Consider the following 22,986-nt stretch of genomic DNA (forward strand, 5'->3'; position numbering starts at 1 on the left):
GCTCTTCCCACCCCAGAACAGGGTGGGAAAGGGTTTACTCCCACCAGTTCCATAAACTCACTTTGGTGCTGCAGTTCTACCATTTTGGTAGGTGGGTGGGTAAGGGATGAAGAAAGAACAGGACTGATTCTTATGTACAGTTCGAGAAAACCCTCTGCTCCAATATGTTTCTAGTCTTTGATACTGAAGGAGCCAAACTAAATTAGGCATTATCCTGGAATAGATGCAGAATAAGCAAAGGAGGGAAAGGATGGACATTATGGACTGAGTAGAGGAAGATGATCCTACAAAAGCCATTCAAGAGAAAACAGAGATGTAGGGAAAAACCAACAGGGAAAGGTGTCACAAAAACCAAAAGAAAGTATGTTTAAGAAATGAAAATTAAAAAATAAATAAAAAGTGAAAATAGTTAATGTCAAACACTTCAGAAAATTCAAGGAAGAACCGAGAAGTTCTCCCTATTTGGCATCTGAGTAGTCATTGGGGATAGTGGTTCAACTGAAGTGATGAGAACAAAAGCCAGGACATAGTGAGTTGAGGCAGAAATAGAAAAAGAGAAAGGAAACGGGGAAAAAGAAGCATCACTAAATGCAGACACTAAAAAAAAAAAATCCTTCTAACTTGAAGACAAGAGATAAGCTTCCTTAAGACAGAAAAGGTAAGCTTGCCTGTATGTAGACAGAAGAGGTTAACTTGTTTGTATGTAAAAGAAAAGTCAGTAGAGGCTGAAACCAGTGGAGGGAAAGGAAGCAAGTAGTTATGAAGCAGGATCTTAACGAAACAGAAGGAAATGGATATAGAGGGCAAAAGGGACTGACCTGGAATAAGCCACCCCATTGGGAAGAAAGGAGATTAAGGATGGTTGAGTGTAGATATGTTTATAAATTGGTAATGGGGCAAGACAAAGGGAAAGAACAGAATAGAAAGTTGAAGTGGTTTGTTGAGAAACAAAGCTGTGGGATGCAAGTTAGAAAACGGTCTGACAAAACAAACATACAAAGAAACAAACACACAGATTCATAGATACAGAAAGCAGAATGGTGTTTACCAGAGGGAAAGGGGATTTGAGGGCAGAACAAAAGAGGGTAAAGGGGATTAGATACATGGTGATGGAAGGAGACTAGACTTCAGGTGGTGAGCACATGATAGACTGTCCATGTGTCATATTACAAAGTTATACATCCGAAATTTATGTTATTAACCAATATTACACCAACAAATTTAATATTTAAAAAATTTTTAAATGAAAAAAAAGTGGTTTGAAGAGAGTGACAATCATCTGAAATCTCTGAAACAGAAAATCGACTGATGAGGGAAACTAAGGGCCCAGGTGGAGACAGCTTTCATACGTCTGTGGAGATGCCAATACATGCAATTATATGATTTTATCAGCAGGACTGATACCTGAGGAATGATGGCGCTGCTATGAAAATAAAAAGAATATGATTATGAGGCCCAAGGTAGGTAGAGAAGAAAGTAAAGCCAGGTAGGAAAGGAGGAAGTAAAAATGTAAAGGCATAACAATGATCTAATGTAAAAATCGTTTCAAATGAAGTCTGTGGCCTATGAAGTGAAGGAACAGTGTCTCATCTCCCACAAATTTGATGACTAAGAACAACCAAGCTGTTTTAGTGATTGAGATTTTTGTGTCTATGAGATAAGGAAATACAACAAACTCACCAAACAGTCACGCTGCAGGGTCTTACACAGAGCATTGTACATATCAGCATCCAAAAAGAGACCATCGGGAATGTCTTGTAAGAAGTCCAGGTCTTTAAGGGTGGGGAGAGGCTTCTCTCGCTCTTTTTGGGAAGCCCGCCTTTTGTAAGTTGAGCCCTTGAGGTCATATTTGATATGCATCTTGACTGACCGAGGTAAGAGGTTGTTCATTACCACAATCCGAATGTTCTTACCACCTGCCTGCACACAATACAGTCCATAGAATTTAGGCAGCAAAGTTCGAGGGTTCTGGTTGAGGTTCTAAGGGCATGAAAACAGTAAGTAGGAGAGCAAGTTAGCTGATTTTCAGTGAAATCAAGAGCAAAAGCTGCCACCCACCTTCCTTTGTTAGTTGGGATTCAGGTACATTCAGTCTGCACATAGGCCCACACCACATACTCTATTTGTTTAAAATTTCCCAATGCGTCTAATGCTGGGACCATCACCAAGCAGGGCCACAGGCCCTCCAATACAGGAATCAGTCAGGATATTGAATGTTTGATGCATATATTCTTTTAGAGAGGTTTAAGAAAAGACTGCATTGAAAAAGTCTTAACTCTTAGCCCTGGTGTAGTGTATTCCTGAGTATAATGGGAGGCAAAGGACAGTTCCCTAACTTTTCCAGAACCTCCAAGAGCAATCAGTCAGAATAAGACTGGATAGAGTATTATCAAGGGAAGTAACCAACCCCACACTCCAGTGTAGGAGCTCGACTAAGAACAGAAAATAAAATCACCATTGAATCTTGCCTTTGGGTAGGACAGTCAAGCCAAATAACACTTAAAATAGGACACATAAACAAAACCCCTTTTAGCCACAGAGAGGCAAAGCAATGGGGTGAAAAGCCCAAAAATGAACTATATTCTTAAGACAGAAGCCCTGACATCGTTTTGTCCCCAATGAAGACAGCCTTCCAGCCTTGTCCAGCAGTGGAGTGGGCAGCACATACAGCCAGTGCTCCTCTTCCCCTCACCATGTAGTATCCTGGTAGCAGCTTTTGCAGAAACTCCGCCTCTTTATGCTGGACTGTTTTAATGATGAATTCGTCATCACTGGACACGTAGAAGAGGGAACCACTAGCCCCAGAATTGCAGAGTTCAATCAGCGGCTCACTGCAGAGGGAGTACTGGGGCCCAGAAAGAAAGAGAACAAGAAGTTCAGAAATACCAGGACCAACCCAACCAGAAATGAATGACAGATGCAATTCTGTTCCAAAATAAAACTAGAGTAAGGCTATGGAGAGAGAGGGTCTTCGTTTAGGAGTATTCCTCTGATACTGAAGTCACAGGGTCATGAGAAACAGAAGCTTACCAAATAATCATCAGGCCGGATACCAAATAATTCCCGAAAGTAGCGGAAGGCAACAGGTGCATAGGTCTTGAACCGAAAGTCATTGTAGTGATGAGCAGGGGTCAGGTTGCTTCCTTCACTGTGGGATTAAATAGAAGAAGCCATGTAAGTTACCAGTCCTTGTCATCCAGGGAGTCCACCCTGGAAATCACCCAGAGACAGATCAAAACATCACTCCTAAGAGAACCAGAGGGATGAGATGAGTCAGTTACTTTGTGGGACAAAAAGCACAACATGGGGATTAATACATGAGCACATGGGAGTAACACTGCCTCCTACCCAAATGCATGGCCTTGTTTTCTACGGCTCACTCTACAAGCCAGAGGCTCAGGGAATCAGCCAAAGAACAGCAGCTGCTCTCCACATTCTAGAGTCCCACAGCACCCTGGTTAAGATCAGGTTAAGAACTGGACATATGCATAAATTAGACCCAAACCCCTAAAATTGCACTGCATTTGACATGAAAAAACTACTTTCCAGGACATTAACCTCGTACCTGGGGAAGAAGATACTTTCCACCACATAAAAGTCTTGCATGAGGACATCCCGTTCTGGTTTGGTACTCAGGCTTCCCACAGTGTGAGTAATACCTAACTGGATGGCACCTTTCAAGGCTGATGAGGTTGTCTGAAAACAGAAAGGAAACAGAGGGAAGTTTCTCGTATTAAACCTCATCACGCCCTGGCCTGGTAGCTCACGTGGTAAGAACATCATCCTGATACACCAAGGTTGCAGGTTCAATATCCAGTCAGGGCACATACAAGAATCAACCAATGAATGCATAAGTAAGTGGAACAACAAATTGATGTTTCTCTCTCTCTCTAGAGTCAATTAAAAATAACAGTAAATAAATCTGATCACAGCAATAAACAACTCAGGAGGGACGACCAAGAAGGAGCACTTGAAAACAACTGCCCTTCTAGTAGTTCAGACTAATCCAGTTTCCCCATCCCCAGACTTTACATTGCAGTTTGGCCTGAAGATACAGAGTAGCAAAGGTGGGACTGTTCTAGCCAGCCTCAGCTCCTCACAGTGTTCCTTCCTATCCTTATCTATATTTAGAAGATACACTGTATTCAGAGAACAATCTTACAACTCACTGCAGAAGTTCCTTCCCTAGGAGTTCCAGTGGCTCAACTGGTACTTACACAAAAGTTCCTTCCCCCTGAGTTTCTGGGGCCCTCCAAACATTTTAATCATCTGATATAGAATGTAATTCAAATTAACTGATAATCTGATTATCTACCCTCCTATAGAAGCTTCAGTCCTCTAAGGGAGGGCATGACTGGTGTTCTAAGGAAAAGAGTGGCAAGCAAAAAAAAAAAAGGGGGGGGGGGGCCCTAACGGAAGAAGCATGAAAAGACTCAGATAATTCTAAATCTAAATACTTCTCTCAGAAATTATGTTTTATGGTTAAAACATAAATGTAAGAGCTCAACTCTTAAAATCTAGAATTCTAATCTCATGAAAAAATATCATATTGCCTAGCTATGAGCTGCACAATACAGCAGCACCAGGACACATATGGCTATTTAACTTGAAGTTAACTAAAGTTAAATTAAAATTTTACTTCTTCATCCCAGCTGGCATAGTTCAGCTGGCTGAAGCATCAACCTGTAAACTGAAAGGTCACTGGTTCATATTTTGGTCAGGGCACATGCCTGGGTTAAGCATTCGGTTCCCGATCCAGGCACATGTGAGGCGACTGATTAAAGTTTCTCTGCTTTTCTCCCTCCCTTCCTCTCTCTCTAAAAGCAAAAAATAAATAAGTAATTTTAAAAATTTTACGTCTTCGGTCATACCAGCCACATATTCAAGTATGACTAATGGCTACATTTTGGATAATATATATAAAAGATTTCAATCACTGTATAAAGTTCTATTAGACAGTTTTGTTCTGTATCATTTTCCTTATCCCTAACTCTCGCCAGATTCTACTTATATTTCTACTTAGTCCTCACAATTAAAATTATAACTAGTGTTTTTAAGTGTTTGCCTCTCCAATTAGACCAGGAACTCATCTTTTTATCTCAATGTTCAGCACACAGAAAGAGCTCAATATATGTCTGTTGAACTGACATGAGCCGTAGAGCCCATTCCTAGGGAGAGTCAGGCCCTGCCTGAGAATGAGAATGCATTACGTGGGACAATGCAATAAAGGCAAAGAACAGACACAAGAAGAATTTACATGGGCCAGCAACATGACTCTAGTAAGAAATCTGCATGCTCTACATTAGACAAGCTACAGGTGCTAAATGGGAGCACCTGTACCTTGGGAAGCATTTCTATTCTTGGCTATTACTATTTTCCCAATCCATTAGAAAGCTCAAAAAGCAGATGTTCTAGGCCCTATTCACCAGCTGAAACTACAGTCTTTAAATAATAAAAAAAAAAGTAACAAACCCACAAAGAAAAAAAGAAAAACACTCAACCTGCTGTCTACTCTGTATCACTGGGCTGGGTGAAACATGGCCTTGATTTTATGTACATCCAGCACCAGAGAAGAGACAGAAAGACTTCAAGAAACGTGGTTCCCTATAGCAAGGGAAGAATGGCCTTGAGGACTTGTTACATGTTTATACATAACATAGAAACCCAATTTCTTCAGCTCAGTGAAACAGCATCCAACACCAAGTTTATCCGTTAATAACATTCTCATTTAATCACACATATACAGATGGGAGATATAACTCAATTCACTCTTTGTGAAGTAAACTCTGAAGTCCAAGTTGTGCCCTGACTGGTGTGGCTCAGTGGACTGAACATCAGCCTGCAAACCAAGAGGTCACCAGTTCAATTCCCAGTAAGAGCACATGCCTAGGTTGTGGGCCAGGTCCCCAGTCAGGGGTGAGCAAGAGACAACCGATCCGTGTGCCTCTTGCACACTTATGTTTCTCTTCCTCCTTCTCTCTAAAAGTAAATAAAATCTTTTTAAAAAGAGAAATAAAGTCCAAGTTGTATGACAGCCATTGTGCAAAAGCTTAAGATACCACGAAATGGGATAGAACTCGGAGAGTAATATCAAGGGAACAGAACTACCCCTTCCTTGAGTAAGATGAAAGGGTTCTACCCAAACACACCTTTTTATATGTTGTCTCCCCTGAGGAATCAACACTTCTGTGGCCTATTTTCTTGATGGGCATGCCAGAGGCATAAAGCACCTAGAAAAAGAAGAGTTACGATTAATATATAATTCCCACATAATATGCCAAAAGCTACTATGATAGTACATCAAAACAAATCAAAAGACTCAACACACCCTTTTTAGGTAATGAACATTTATAAAATCTTCAGAAGAGCCACCCCATGCAAGCACACAGCTATAGTGTTGCTTCCCAGTGAATGAACTGGCTGAAAGAACACAGAACAGAACTCCAAGGGATGCCTATTTCATCTTTGGTCCTTAGAATGATGACATAGTAAATTTTGAGTATAATTAAAGAAAAATAGAAGTAGGTACAGGTACACAAAAGCAAGACAGGTTACAAACAGAGTTCCACCAATCCCTTCTTTTTTCACCAGCTTCCTTTCAGAAATTACTACCCCTCTAACTTTCAACTCAACCTGAATACTAACTGCTCAAACTGAGTTCACCTGAAGAAATGATCCCACCACTGAAAAACTCAAGTACTGTGAACCCAGCAATTAAAAGGCTGAGGTAATAAGATGACTCCTGTGATACAGGGTTGGGGCCTCAGTGCCTCAAAGAGATTCCCAAGAACATGATGTGGCTTTGTTTTCCACCCACATATCAGGCCCTGAAATAAGGAAGTAAAACCAGTAGAGCAGCGCCTAGAAGGTTATTCCTCACAGCCAAAATGCCAGCACAGCAGGCAGGAAGGGCATTCTTCATGACGTCAATACTCATTAAGTTAATGAGCCAGAAGGCAAAAAGACTAGTGAAAATAGGATGCCCCAATCCTAGGACCTGATATTGCTAAGACCGTTAGTGCCAGAAAACCCTCTGCATGTAACGTCACAGTTCTTGGAAGGTATTTTTTAAAAAATGAGAAAGGCCTAATATCCCAGGACAAAAGGGTCCATATTCTGAGGCCCCATCACAAAACCCAGGAGAGAAGCAAGAAGAAGAGGGCTGGTAAATACTCCATGGGAAGAAAATTGAGCAAATGGAACATATTCTGCACAGAAAAGAAAAATCTAGGACATTTCCTTCTGTAAGGTTAAAAGAAATTATTCAAATTCACTGAAACTGTGCAACCAAAGGCAGTAACAGCAAAACAAGTGAGTGGGCTTTAGTGTTGGATTGTCTGGGTTTGAATCTCACGCTTATCAATGCCAGTTATTAACTATGTGACCTTGGGCAAGCTATAGAAACTCTCATCCTTTCTTCATCTGTTTGTAAGATTAAATAATACCTATACAGGTCACCTAGGTACATTATTTACTCTTCGGTACATTGCACTTGGTACATTAAAAATGTAATAAATACCCATAATAAAACTGCAACAATAGGAGAGTTGCAGAATTTCTAGCTTACTGAACACATATAAGAACCCTGTCTAGTTCCCAAGGCTCAAGTGGGGAGGGGGGGGCAATAAAGAAGTCATAAACAGGTGTCCTTCTATTCCAGAATTAAAGTTTTAGAACCACTGTATCAGTAAGAATCTTACCTCAGGTGCCATGGATCTCCTGGTTCCACAGCCTGTTAAAAAATAAACAAAACACAATCCTAAGTGTGTACACACACTCAAACATCTTTATCCTGCACACTAAAACAATCAAGGGTTGAGTCAAACTAAACCTGACAATGAGCTTCTGCCTCTTGCCCTGTGATACCTTTTGGATAGAGATTTTAAATGTCTATCCTTAAGCACATTCCCTTCCTGTTCTAGTCCCTTTTCTTAATTCAGTATTCCTATATTCTCTGGGAAATAGGTTTGTCTTGATACACTTACCCATCAGAGCCAGAGGGTCTGGTCTCTGATACCATGACTGAAAGAGAAAGGGCATAAGAGACACCCAAGACTAACTGGAAAATCTGGGGCTTGGTTAATAATTTTTCTTGTAGAACTAAAAGGGTAAGAAATTTCAGATAACATCTATGGTGTTTCGCTCCTCCGTTAATTTTACTAGGAAAAAAGGTAAACAGCTGATCCATGGAGATGAAGAAAAAGGCTTAGGATGAGGAAAATGCAATGTCAAAATAAGGAAAAAGCATTCAGTGCAAGCAGAAACTGATTCTGCATTCCTACAGCTTCATCTTGATTTCTGCTGTAAACTCAACAGGAATTTGTTGGCATTTACTTACTTAGTAAAGTAAGTTTTACTTACTAAATATTTAATCAGGGCAGATAGATAAGTGTGCAGTTAAATCTCATTATTTATGATTTTCATCCATTTAAATTTAAGAAAGATTTTGAGAATAAGGATGTTTAGAAAGTGACTAAAAGACTTCATCTATAGAAAAATCTACTCTGAAAGGTCATTTCTTAAGGGTTTACCATCCCTATAACCTTCATCCATGATCACATCAGAGACACATGATCACTCAGGAAGAGAGACCTTCCTTCCCTTTCCATATTGGAGAATGCTGGCCTTTATCTTCAAAGACTACTGATATATCACTTCAATCTAGCTCTAAAGAATTGGAAATAGAAATTAGCCATATTAAATAAAATTAAAAAGCAGTACAAATGGGATGAATATTCAACAACGTAAGTTAATACCTAAGTAGGAAAACCCAAGTCCACTTACAAGGGTTAATGGTGAGGCAGCAACAAAGACACATGGGATTAAGGGCAATCAGGTAAAGCCTTAATTATAACTGTTAAAGACAAATGGTCAAGCGCCCTGAGAATTTCAAAATATAGCTAGCTGGGCTTGGAGATGCTGGAATAGCCCTTGGCAGAACAAAAGCCACAGACCAAGTATCTCTGGTACCTATAAGCAGAGCAGCAAAACTTCCTTCCTCATGGTGAGTCAGGGTGGCAAAAAATGGGGAACAAGATGGTTTTCATTTCTCCTCCTAATAAAGAGGCAAGTGAAACATCACTTAGCTTTTAGGTAGACATGCTGCATAAAAATAAACCAAAAAAGTGGAAAAACAGCAAAGCCCAATAATCTACATTTTTTGTAGGATGCTTCACCTTCCATAAAGTTGACTTCAGCTGGGTGGAAGACTAGGCAAATGAGAACTGCAACCCTAAGTTAAAGCCGAACAACTCAGATTTATAATTAAAACTGCTATTGACTTACTGCAAAATTTAAGGTATCTACCAACAACAACAAAAAAAGGTCAATCCTTTTATATCTTACAACCCTTCAGCCAAAAACAAGTCAACATGCTGAGCTATTTAAAAATCAGAAGACCTGGGTTCAAATCCCTGTTACTGTGTATCAGGCAAATTGTTCTATTTAAGAGAAAAGAAACCTGTATTAGGTTATATAAAGATGAGATAAACTACATTCAAAGTACTTTATGGACTGTAAAGTGCTATACAAATGTTGTCATAAATGACTTTTAATACAAGAGCAAAGTTGAGCCCACAGCCAGGTATAATATTCTACTACCTAGACCTTCATAAAATTCTGATTAGTGTCCTGGCCAGTGTAGCTCAGTTGGTTGGAGCATAGTCCTGTAAACTGAAAAGTCTTGGATTCGATCCCCCATCAGGGGACATGCCTAGGTTGCGGGTCTGACCCCAATAGGGGAACATAAGAGAGGGAACAACAGATTGATGTTTCTCTTCTCAATTATGGTTCTCTCCCCCATCTCTAAAATCAATGAGCATGTCCTCAGGTGAGGGATGTTTCTCTCCCTTTCTTATTCCCTTCCCCTCTCTCTAAAAATAAATAAAATCTTTAAAATATATACTACCATTTTATAATCCGTATCTATGATCCACGTATGTCATTCTTTTTTTGGGTAGGAAACTGAATGGAGAGTAGAGTTCCAACATTAACATTTACTTTTTTCAGGAAAAAACCCTTTTTCCCGAGGAATTTGGGAAGCTGCCTCTTTTCTTCTAAGCCAAAACTCTGAAGGATTATTATCATTACGCCTGTATTATCATCAGATCACACTAGGAAATGTGGCATGTGCCACAAGAAAGGAGAGCGCATTACCCAACAGTGGGTTAGAGGCGGACAGGCTGACTATAAATGCTACAGAGAAGGTCCTAACCAGCTTCTTCTCATTGGCTCAATTTTAACACATCTCAGCACCAGTTCAATGCATAATTACTTCTGCTCTCCTCCATTCATTTATTCACCAACTACTTATTGTCTGTTATATGCCAGGAATTATGCTAGGTACTCTTGAAAGAGTTGTATGTTCTTGACCAGGAGGAGCTCACAATATTTCTCCTTTTTTCTTCATCACTTGGGCATCTCCACATTTTCCTACTTCACATTAATCCTGACTATTAAGACTAAACTGAAATACTGATACTTTTTTAGAAAGTCTATTTCTCTCCACTGACCAAACCATGTATATTTTCACAGCACCTGAAAAGCTTAGAAACATAATCTTGTTTGGCCCTCAAACAATACTACAGGGTGTGGGAATTGTTTTAATTAATGACTTAAAAGACGCATCCACCAAATACTGTAAAATGTGTGAAACTTGTTTGGATGCTGATTAGAAAATAAGCTAAAAAGATTTCTGAGACAGAGGCCTTGAGAGGAGAAATTAAGTAACATTTGTTAATTTTGTAGATGTGGTGATTCTACTGTGGCAATGTTAAAACTCCCTCTCCACCCTAAATAGAGTCCTCATCTATAGATATATATTCTGAAGTATTTATGGCTGAAATCACATGAAGACTAGGTTTGCTTTAAAATATTCCAGGCGGTGAAGGTGGGGGAATGGAAAATAATAGATGCAACAAGATTGGCAAAATGTTGCTGTTGAAGCTAGCAGATGGTAATGGAGGTGCATTACACTACTTTCTATATTTTGTGTATGTCTGAAAAAAAATAATTAAAATTTAAGGAAAAAATACCACAGAATAAAAGAAAGGAAGTCTAGATAATTAAGCTTCTTTATCTGAGCTGGCTTCTTTCTGAAAGGTTTTCTCTAGTAAAAGTAAGGCATCCAGGATGAAGTTGTAATAGAAAAATTGGTTGGTTTTTTTTGTATTATACAAATTTCCCAACTCATGTTAATAGTATATTTCCTTCATTACTATGGGACTCCTACTTTTGAACAGGCCCTGGACCAAGAAGCATTGTAAACAACTAGCTAGTGTTGCTCTGCTGGAAGCAAAAAATAAAGCCACGACAAATAGGCTGCATCACAAAAAAATTACGGTTCAAGTAACTTATTTTTGAATGGGTCAACAGATGCTATAGAGCCAACCACAGTAACTTGGAACCCTAGCTCCTCTGCAGAAAGAAGGAAATGTAAAAGATCTACAGATACAAAGGCGTACTCACTTTGAGAATTTTTTTCTATTCTGGCTTGGACATACTCAGTCTGGCTGAAATCTAGTTGTTAATGAAAGTTGATTTTTAAATAGAATGAGATGAAAATTTAACCCTTTCAGCCACAAGTGAAACTACTGGCCCGATTTCAGTAACTATGTGTATTATGAAAAAATCAGAAATTATCAAGAAATTCAGAAAGCACCTTTATGATTTTTAGTCTAATCCTGTTTTTTAATAAATAAAAACACACAGAGCCTAAGGATGTGCTCAAAATCAGAGAGCAAAGCCAGAATCAGAATCCACATTCCTAACACCCAATTCAACTTACTTTCTTCTAAATCACCTTTTGTTTTCATTTCCTCGTGAACTAGTGTCCGGAGGGACAAGGAAGTACCAAGGGAACTAGAATGCTCTAACAAATTAAATAAATCTCAGAATTGCTAATGGACAATATGAACACTTATTTTCTTCCCTTGAGATATGCCCGCTTCCCTTGGGACAAAGAAATCTATTTTTCGTATTTACTGATAGAGGATTAAGAATAGAGTCCTCCTCCTTCAATTCCTCTCAAGTTGGTTATCATAACACTGTTCCTCTGAAAAGAAAAAGTCACTAATGTCACTGGAAAAAATTGTAGATCTCATTTTTTTTAGTAAGATTATCCTTGTTCTGTATCATACAATGCTAGTATTCTAGAGGAGCAGAAACTGTCTTTTAGGTTCTGATACTTGAAAGAGCAGTTTCACAGTTTTATAGATATTATACTCCTCACTAGTAGTAGAAAGTACCATTCTGTCTTTGTGGTAGGACCTCAGCAACTTTAACAGAGGTGGGGAAAAAGAGCTCCTTGCATCTCAGATTAGTTTTCCTTCTGGTGTATGAAGGACTATGACTTGCTCTGATTAAAAGCAAAAGCTTAAGATTACTGAATTTGCAATGACAAAAAGAGGGCATCTAGTAGGCAAACTCTTTAGTTTGTTTAGTTTCAGGGATCGTGGAATTTACTTCAGAATCAGTACCAATTCTTGGCATAAACCCACATTAACTTCTAAAACATTTTCTGAAAGGATGATCAGCCACTCCACATATTATGGCAATAGGAGGTCAGAATTTTGTTGCTTTTTAAAGGACAGCAAAAGTCAGAACAGGAAGTTCCCTTCTGTATTATTCTTTCCTTCACTGAGGACTGCTGGTTCAGTCAGTACCCATTCAACAACAAATACTTAATTTGGTTTAAAGTCAAGTTAGTTCACACAAAGACTTTCAGATTAGTGAGGGGGCAATAACGACATAGCAGGTAGGAATGTGGACTCTGAAATCAGAACACCTAAGGACGGTTAGGTTTGAAATGAGATCCACCATTTCACCATTTAGTCACTGGGTAACCTTGGACAAGTTTATTAAAACTCTCTAGGCCTTGGTTACTTTATAAAGTGGAGAAATAATAACATGCATCTCACAGGACTGTTAGGAGAATTAAATGTCATGTATAACATTTAATATATAATATATACTGTATAAATATAAACAATTATTAGCATTGTGAATTATGAAACCCTATCAACATGAAGGGAAGAGTCAGGGGAAATAAGAGGTGAAGGAGAGAGGGAAAAGATAAAGAACTGAGACTCATTTACTCAAACAAAAGAAAATGAAGTTACGGGAGGATTTTGAAGGAAACAAGATTAGGGAATTGAGTGATTCATATTATACCATGAAACTGTAAGAGAGATACTTCTATGTTAAGACAGCACCTTTTTTGGAGAGGGCAAAGGAGAATGGGAGCTTGAGTAAATTATGTTTGTAAGACATTTACAGCCTTCTCAGAAGAAGACCATGCACTACTACTACAAAAACTCTGCAACTGTTACGAGGAGGAGGAGTTGGCTGCTAGTTACTGCAAGCTCATGCTTCTTCAGAAACAGATTCACATCAGATCTACCTCTCTTACTCTTGACCCCACAGCACAGAAAGTTGAAACCTAAATGAGGAAAAACAGAAAGTTATCACTTAATTCTGGATTGTTATTTACTTACAGCAGAATAAGCATATCATTTTTTAAAAAAGACTCCAAAGTTTAAAATCATGAACATGATCTGGCTTGATCCCCAACACCATACTGCAAAATGTGAGGTGACTTTTTGCAGTAAGGTAAATGTCAAAAACAAAAACAAAACAAAACAAACAAGAGGAGGAGAAGTTCTGGGAGAAAAATTCCAGAAGTGGTTACAAAACTTGCAACCCAAATCATTTCTCTCTGGAGTGACTTCAAATTGGCAAAAAAATTTTAGTATAAAAACTCCTTTGCATGCAGGCTTCTAATCTTTTAAGAAAGAATATGTGTACATTTTACTTGAGGTTCTTCCTTCCACTCTTAGAGGGCAATTTGGCAATATGTAGTAAAAAGCCTTAAAAAAAAAATGTTCAAATTGACCTGAAAGTGGGAATTTATCCTAAGGAAACAGTCAAGTGGACAAAGATGTGTGTGCAAAAATATCTAATGCAACACTGTATATAATAACGATAACTGGATAGATGCCATATTTGGAAAAGAATCTAAATGAACAATAAGGAATTCGTGACCTAAATTGCGGTGTAATCATAAAATGGAATTCAGAGATGTTCCCTTTTGGCGTCTCTGGGCCACACTGGAAGAAGGATTGTTGTCTTGGGCCACACATTAAATACACTGGAACATGTAGTCACCAAAAAATCTCATAATGTTTTAAGTAAATTTACGATTTCATGTTGGGCTGCATTCATAGCTATCCTGGGCCCCAAGTGGCCTGCAAGCCGTAGGTTGGACACCGGGAATAACATATACCCATTATTTTTAAGTATATTTAGGTAACCATTCCTTTTAGGTATATTTATTTATGGCTACAATGCCACAGTAAGTTGTTGGAAAAAGGTAAAAAATTATATAGTACCATATTTTTGAAAAATACTTATTTATAAATTCACATAGAAAAGTTCCAAAAGATCATATACCAAAATGTTAAAATATGACTATCTTGGATAGTGGGGTTAGGTTAATTTTGTAACTTTATATTTCTATTTTTCTTTATCTATATAAATTTTCTATAACAAATAATTACATAGATAATTAAACAATTACTTTATATCCCATTTTTCCTGTCAAACCACCACTCAACAGTTCCACATCACTGCACACCCTGCACTTTAACTTAAGTTTATTATATTATGCTGCTGCAGAGACACACTGGAAGGAAAATATAAAAAGAAAATGCCTCAAATGGTAACAATCCCAAGCTACAAATAAGCATGACTCCCAGAAAGTTTATTTTTTTTTGAAGACGGCTCTAGTAGTGCTTAGCTGTCTGTAACTTCATTCAAAACAATTATTAGGTTGTATTATGACAGCTGTCACATCAGCATGCATTAAAAGAAAATCTTATGAATCTAACTGGTGAATTTTTGTGTAGCCATTTTACTATTAAAGATGCAAGAAAATAAACAACATTTTTGGCGTATTATGCTTTATTATTTCAAGAAAGGTAAAAACGCAACTGAAATCCAAAAAAAGATTTGTGCAGTGTATGGAGAAGGTGCTGTGACTGATCAAACATGTCAGAAATGGTTTGTGAAATTTCATGCTGGAAATTTCTTGCTGGGTGATGCTCCACAGTTGGGTAGACCAGTTGGAGCTGATAAAGATCAAATCAAGACATTGAGAAAAATCAACACTATACCACACGGGAGATAGCTGACATAGCCAAAATACACAAATCAATAAAGTTATTGGTGAAAATGAAAAATGTGTTTTTTATTTTACAGGAAAAAAACACACAAACTTTTTGGTCAACCCAATTCTTTGAGATGCCTATTCAACCTGCGACAAACTTGTATCAGCATATATAAGAGATAGTTATCTCAGAGAAGGTTTATTTTTTATATCCTTCAGAATATTAACATTCTCCTACAACACAGGGATACCTAACTTTAGCCTATCTCCTAGATGACAAGACTGGAAAAATATACAAGATCTAACCTCTAAATTATGAAAACAGCTGGGAAATCTCTCATGTTACTAAAGTAATTTCAAAACAACTGAACCAGTAGAGTGCCGAAGTGGAAACAATTCAATCAATTCTTGCTAAAATACAAAGCTGAATCATCATATCATGTAAGAAAATTTTTCTGAGTAACCCTGGACTAGACTTTATGAAGCACCTAATTTTGGTCCTTGGCCTAGTCCTAAATTGTGCTTATGGTGAAAAAATGTGCCAGAGTACCTGGTTTCTAGTCACTAGTCAAAACACCACTGTGACTCTCCATCAATTTGCTTGCTACTATTAAATCACTGGAGACTAAGATTTACTGAGAGAAAGAAGAAAATGTAGAGTAAGAGAAAAACCATCAGTATGATTCTAAAAAGTGTGAAAAGGCAAACTTCAGAGGGGGAAATGAGTTGGTCTTAAAAGAGATCAATGAAACAAAGTATTTTCTTACAGTAAATAGCTCCAAAAAAGAGTTTTCCCGCCAGTGTGGGGAACAAAACAGAGTTGGCCTTAATACCAGAGCCTCTCCCTCCACTTTCAGAGCAGAAGTATTTCCGTCAGACATGAGATGACATCATCTACCAGATCACAATTTAAGAGGTAGTGTGTGACTAACTTCAGTGTCTATAATTTGGAGACACTAGAGGTTGGCCGGATGTGCATTCCTCAGACAACTGGAATTGTGCTTGAACAGGTCATGCAGAAGCAATCCCAGTGACCCATCCAACTCAATGACCTACCATTACTACTACATAAAGGTATCAATAATTTCTACATAGAGCACAAAGAGAGAAGCAGGCTTTTCAAAAGGAAAATGCTAACTCTTAGGGGATGTCTTTGTTAATAAGACTGAGACCAGAGGCTTTAAAAGATTTTTTTTTTTTTTAAAGGCAAAAGCAAAAACCCACACAAAACAAAACAAACCACAATCAGCCAAGTTGTCTGCTGGACTATCTTTTTTTTTAAAATTATATTTCATTGATTAAGCTGTTAGAATTGTCCCAGTTTTTCCCTCTTTGCCCCCCTCCACTCCCTCAGGCAATCCCCACATCACTGTCCATATCCATGGGTCATGCATGTGTTCTTTGGCTACTAAAATTCCTATGTTGTACTTCACATCCCCATGACTATTCTGTAACTACCAATTTGTACTTCTTAATCCTCTCACCTTTTTTGCCCATTCCCCCTCCCATCTGGTAATCATGAAAATGTTCTCTATTTCTGTTTCTGTTCCACTTGTTTATTTTGTTTTTTAGATTCAATTGTTGATAGATATGTATTTGCTGCCATTTCATTGTTCATATTTTTGATCATCTTAAAAAAGACCCTTTAACATTTCATATGCTGGTTTGGTGGTGATGTAATCCTTTAGCTTCTTCTTGTCTGGGGAACTCTTTGTCCTTAAGATTCTAAATGACAGTTTTGCTGGAAAGCATAATCTTGGTTGTAGGTCCTTGCTTTTTAACACTTTGAATGTTTCTTGCCTGTCCCTTCTAGCCTACAAAGCTTCTTTTGAGAAATCAGCTGACAGTTTTAGGGGGGTTCCCTTGTAGGCAACTAACTGCTTTCCTCTTGCTGCTTTTAAGATTCTCTATCTTTAACCTTTGGCATTTTAATCATGATGTGCCTTGGGGTGGTCTATTTCCTTCACCAAGTTAGGTCATTTTCTGTCATTATTTTTTCAAATAGGTTTCCAATTTCTTGCCCTTTCTCTCTTCCACACCCTCCATGATGTGAATGTTGGTATGCCTGAAGTTTTCCCAGAGGTTCCTTACGCTATCCTCAATTTTGGGGATTCTTTTTCTTACTGTTCTGGCTATGTTTTTTGCTTCCTTATATTCCAAATCACTGATTTGATTCTGAGCTTCATCCACTCTACTGTTGATTTCCTGTAAATTGTTCTTTCCTTTAACTAGTATATCCTTCATTTCTGATTGGTTATTTTTTATGGATTCCATGTCCTTTTTTATGCTGTCAAAGTTCTAAGTTCACTGAGCATCCTTATAACCTGTATTTTGAACTCTGCATCTGATAGATTGCCTATCTCCATTTTGTTTAGTTCTTTTTCTGGAGTTTTGCTGTTCTTTCATTTGGACCATGTTTCTTTGCCTCCTCGTTTTGGCAGTCTCCCCGTGTTTGTTTCTACGTATTAGGTAGAACTGCTGTATCTCCCAGGCTTGGTAGAGTGGTCTAATAGTAGATAAACTGCAGGGTCCAGTGGCACAACCTCTCCTATGACCCATGCTGAGTTCTCGAAGTATGCCCACTGGGTAGGCTGTGTGCACCCTCCTGTTGTATTTGAGCCTTGATTGCTGTTGGCACATCCAAGGTCAGTCACTGCCTGTGTTCTGTCCAGGGTCACACAGCATAAGCTATAAGGTGATATGCAGATGGCTGCTACTTGTGCTGGGCTTAGAGATTCCCAGGAAAGGCCAAACTGTGAGCCAAGACTGGCTGCTGTTAGTGCCAGGCCTGGGGCAAGTTATAGAGAGATATGGGGCTAACTGAAGCCAGATGCTACTTGTTTAACCCTGGGGTGGTCGTGGTCAAAAAAACTGTATCACAGGTTGTGTGTATCCAAGAGATACATTCATTACTAGTATGTGCTGAAATACAAAAAAAAAAAAAAAAAAAAAAAAAAAATTTAACACTATAAATTTGCATTATATTTATATAATAAAATACATGATTTTTTAAATGTTTTGGTTAGTCTACAAATTACTAAACGATGAAATATAAAATATATATTCTTTTAGCATCTCTTTCTTATGAAAACTAGCTAAGATAGAATCAATGTTACCTATTTGAATACAGTAAGATTAGATCTAAAATGTCATTTGTGATAAAGTAGTTGAGTTCTGTCTTGGCATTTCTGTGTTTGGCCGAACTAATGCAAGGTGACACAAAATATTCTGCAGCTGTTTCCTAATTTGTCTTCTTATTGGATTTTTCCTCTATTTTTATTCTTTAGCCTTTGAAAACAATACCCTTCATTCACATCTAATTCAACTTTACCTTCTTCACTAAAAATACCTTGCTTGGGCCCTGGATGGTGTGGCTCAGTGAATTAAGTAATGGCCTGCAAACCAAAGGGTCGCTGATACAATTCCCACTCAGGGCACATGCTGGGTTGTGGACCAGGTCCCTGGTGGGGGACATGTGAGAGGTAACCACACACTGATGCTTCTCTCCCTCTCTTTCTCCCTCCCTTCCCCTCTGTCTAAAAATAAATAAATGTTTTGTTTTGTTTTTTTTAAAGAAATATCTTGCTTGGTATCCCAATCTTCTGTACAAGCTTCCACATAATATTCATCTTCTAAATCAGTTTCATTTTCACATTCAACTCTATCATTCTCATCATTGGACTTGAGTAGCATTCACTGAAGTTCTTCAACATCTCTTGGATTATCGAATAGATATATTTTCCAGCCATTTTCAATGGTAAATGAACACAACACTGACTTCAAAATTTGTAGGGGGGCGGGGACAAAACAACTACACCAACACTGACTTCAGAGTTCAGGTACCTCTTAGATACAATTTACTATCGAGTATCACACACCCTTAGGAAACACGTTATAATCAAACTGATGGCTTATACGATATGGCTTAACATCAGTCACATACAAACACGCAGCTAGTCATGACCTTAAACCTAGTCAAGACCCTGAACCTATGTACCTGATGCATGTAACTATTTAAAAAAAGATCTTGTATCTTTCAGATCAGCAGGACCTCTTCAGGGTTAAGATAATTTAGGAAAATCTGAGGCAGGGCCACGACAAGCCATTTAAATGGAAATACCACTGGAAACAGCTAGGGTGGGCCAGAATGTTGGGAGGGGCAGGGCCTCAGGGAATCATCAGGGTGGGGCAAACCCTGTGAGCCAGGTTCGAGACTCAGACGTGGAGCCAGCATGCAGGCTCTGATGGCTCTGTTGGCTCTGCTGGGGGAGTGGCCTCTGCCAGTACTTGTGTCTGGAAGAAGGCTGCCCCTCAGCTCTTGCCCTGGTGCTGGACAAATCAGTTCCTCCCTGTATGTCTCTGAGGCCTTCCAATCCACTGCCCCTGGGGCTGAAGCTCAGAGGGAGTGAGTCTGAGTGTGTGCAGGCCCTTTAAGGAGATCTGTCAGGGAGTCCAGCAGTTTCTGTCTTCCTCCACCTCAATCCCCACTGATTTTTACAGCCAGAAGTGATAACTGATTTCTATTCCTGGCACTAGAACCCTGGGCTAGGGGACCTGGTGTAGGGCTGGGACCTTTCACTCTTGAAATATTCCTCTCGATTTTTATCTACCACATGTGGATGTGGGCCAGCCCATTCTGTGTCTCTGCCCCTCCTACCAGTCATGCTGTAGTTTCTTCTTTAATTCCGTAGTTGCAGGCCTCCCATTCAGCCCGATTTCTGATGGTTCTGAATGATGGCTGTCCTATAGTTTAGCTGTACTTTTGATGCAGTTATGCAAGGAGGCCAGTTGTGTTTACCAACCGGAAGTCCACGTTGCTGGACTATCTGAAGCAATCTCTCTGGTCCTCTTAACTTGAAATACTGAAAGCCATTTTAAGTACTGTACACCCTAGCAGGTGAGAGGCACAATAAATCCTCCAAAAGAAAATACTCTGAATTCATCTAAAATGTCAGCCTGCCTCATGAGAAGTATTCCTAAGCACACAACAGTAAGAAATAGTATTAAAAAAGAAAAAGTATCATTGCTATACCCTCAATAAAGATTAAGTCAAGCCAATTAAGAAACCAAGCCACAACTCAGAGAAAAGCTAAATTTTGTTCCCTCGAAGGTGTCAATTTTTCTTAAGAGTCTTCTAGGAAATAGTAAGAAAGGCAAGGATGCTCCTAGGAACTAAAACCTAAAAGGCAGTTTGATCTACTAGTCTTGGAGTCATCTCTGCTAAGAGCCACCTAAGTAACAAGAAATGAGCCACAAATGTATTAATACTCATCTTGATAACATCTGCCTTTATGCAACATCTCTGCAACTAGTCACAATTTCTCTGAACCTTAGTTTCTTATTTTGGAAAATAAGGTTACATTATATTATCTCTACATTTTTCCCTAGTGTTAAAATTTTGCTTCTACTTCTATGAGGCAAATTTTATGGTTCTCCGTCCTCAAATATGTATCTCTTGGCACTAAAGCTTTGGCTGAAAATATCCAAGTCCTTCAAAAGACCCAAGTGTCTTGGATAAGCCACCTATGACAGAGAGGTAGCTGAGGCTTGTGACAATTGCCACCTCCTAATTCTATTTCCAAACCTGGTTCTATCTTGAAAAAGCAGTAACTCTTGCTGGTTTGGAATGTACATGTTTCAGCAGAGAAAGTCAAACTTGAATCATATCATAATGAGCTATAATTGTCCCCAAAATGCACTTCAAGGCAATTACCAACCCCCACTCTCAATTCAACGAAATCGGAGACACAGCCAAGTTACTTTTCAGCCATCCCTCTTGCAGATTCTTTTTAATGAAAACTTGAAGCTTCCCAGGTTTGTTTACCTACGATATGCACAAGAAAGCTAATATACTCTAGCTAATTACGTGTATATCTTTAAAAAAAACCTCTTTCCCAACTTCCCTTAGCCCACTCCCCATCATCACTGATCCTTTAGTGCAGATTATTCTGGGTTAATTCCATATTGCTCAGTTAAGTATACAAGACAAATAATAAGATATATTGAACCCTCTACTAGGAACCTGCTTTCCCCTCTCTCTTTTTGCCAGTGTCTTCCTCAGACTCCAACAATAAGGAGACCTTTCAAGACATGTGTATCAATTAATACATACCGTATACAGCCACTACAAATAAACAGAATAAAATTTCACAGGAGGAGAAAGAAAAAACGTCTGGAGACAAAATTTAAAAAGATGGACAGGTTGGCCCTGGCTCGGTAGCTCAGTTGGTTAGAGCACTGTCCCAATATGCCAAGGTTACCAGTTTGGTCCCTGGTGAGGGTATGTACAAGAATCAACTAATGAGGGCATAAATAAGTACAACAACAAATTTATGTTTCTCTCTCCTTCTCTTCCTCCCTGTCTCTAAAATTAAAAAATAAGTTAAATTAAAGACAGAGGGGCTTGAGAAAAAAGTTCACTTCACCAGAAAACAGTAAAAGAAACAATAAAGCTCCTAAGAGCCCTGGCCAGGTGAGTCAGTTGCACCAGTAAGTTGCAGTTTGATTCCTGGTCAGGGCACACACCTAGGTCGTGAGTTCGACCCATACGTTGATTCAATCTCTACTCGGGGAGCAAACAAGAGGCAACCAATGGATGTTTTTTATTTTGTTTTGGGTTTTTTTTTTTACATTTTATTTATTTTTTAGAGAGAAGGGAAGGGAGAAAGAGACAGAGAGTAACATCAATGTGCAAGAGAAGGTTGCCTCTTGCATACCCTCACTGGGGGACATGGCTTGCAACCCAGGCATGTGCCCTGACCAGGTATCGAACCAGTGAACTTTAGGTTAGCAGGCTGGCACTCAATCCACTGTAGCACACTAGCCAGGGCTGGATGTTTTTAGATAACATCAATGTCTGTCTGTCTCTCCCACACCCACGCCCCCACCCTTTCTCTTTCTCAAACAAACACCAATAAACATAACCTCGAGTAAGAATTTTTTAAAAGGAGAGAAAGAAAAGCTCAAAAGAGATACAAAACAGGATCAACACATATATAGAAACTAAACAACGCTCTTGAAAGGAAAGGGTGGAGAAGTGAAGTGTAATAGGGGAAATGGGCTAGGAAGGAGTTTCCTTTAGGAAACACCATTAGCTCACTCTCTGAAACTGAATGGTGGGCTGGGATTTGGAATAGACAAAAACCGAGAAAAATAGAGAAAAGTATACTTCCTGCAGTATACTTTTATCCTTGATCAAGAAATACATCCAGTAAAAAGAAGAGAGAAGGTAATGACAACTTTGGTCTCATTGCTTTATATCAAGTAAAAATACCCCCAAATCCTAAAAAGTATCCAATTTAGATGATAAAATGTCCACCTTCTCTCCAGGTCTGTCCTTATCCCTAGTGTTATCTCTGTTATTCACTTCACAGACTATAGCTTCCACTGTATTATCAAAGAAAAATAGGCTAAAATATGTAATAGCTAGTAGCTAGCACATATTTAACCAAAGTTATTAATTAGAAGAGTTTTATATCAACCCACCACAGCACAGAGAAATTAACAAGCAAAAACATACTACCCTGCTATTCAAAGCTTGAGCAGCTGTAAATTTGTTGTTGTACATATTTATGCACTCACTGGCAGAAATAAACGGTTAATCAAAAACAATGACATTCTGCCCTTGGCCGGGTGGTTCAGTTGGCTGGAGCGGCGTCTCATACACCAAAAGGTTTCCATTTCAACTCTGGTCAGGGCACATACCTAGTGCTGGTTCCATCCCCGGCTGGGACACGTATAGTAGGAAACCAATGGATGCTTCTCTCTCATACCTGTTTCTCCTCTTTCTTCCTTTTTCTCGATCTCAAATCAGTATCTTTGGG

The 22,986-nt window shown here is 38.8% G+C and overlaps 1 protein-coding gene across 3 annotated transcripts in view; it reads right to left on the reverse strand.

Annotated features, from left to right (window-relative positions):
* PIP5K1A (phosphatidylinositol-4-phosphate 5-kinase type 1 alpha) overlaps positions 1–22,986 on the reverse strand; it is a 39,382-nt gene that overhangs the window by 11,235 nt on the left and 5,161 nt on the right. For 2 of the 3 annotated variants that reach the window (XM_054563140.1, XM_054563138.1), the window contains exons 2-8: positions 13,400–13,438; positions 7,701–7,732; positions 6,150–6,230; positions 3,566–3,696; positions 3,031–3,148; positions 2,693–2,845; positions 1,681–1,980 (exon numbers count right to left, since the gene is read on the reverse strand). In XM_054563140.1, the coding sequence (XP_054419115.1) occupies positions 1,681–1,980; positions 2,693–2,845; positions 3,031–3,148; positions 3,566–3,696; positions 6,150–6,230; positions 7,701–7,732; positions 13,400–13,438 (854 nt within the window). The remainder of the gene's footprint in view (positions 1–1,680; positions 1,981–2,692; positions 2,846–3,030; positions 3,149–3,565; positions 3,697–6,149; positions 6,231–7,700; positions 7,733–13,399; positions 13,439–22,986) is intronic. The other variant, XM_054563139.1, reaches the window with a different exon arrangement.

This window comes from Pteronotus mesoamericanus, unplaced genomic scaffold (assembly GCF_021234165.1).
Source record: "Pteronotus mesoamericanus isolate MK-2021 breed Mesoamerican mustached bat unplaced genomic scaffold, CSHL_Meso_final scaffold_705, whole genome shotgun sequence".
Lineage (NCBI taxonomy): Eukaryota > Metazoa > Chordata > Mammalia > Chiroptera > Mormoopidae > Pteronotus > Pteronotus mesoamericanus.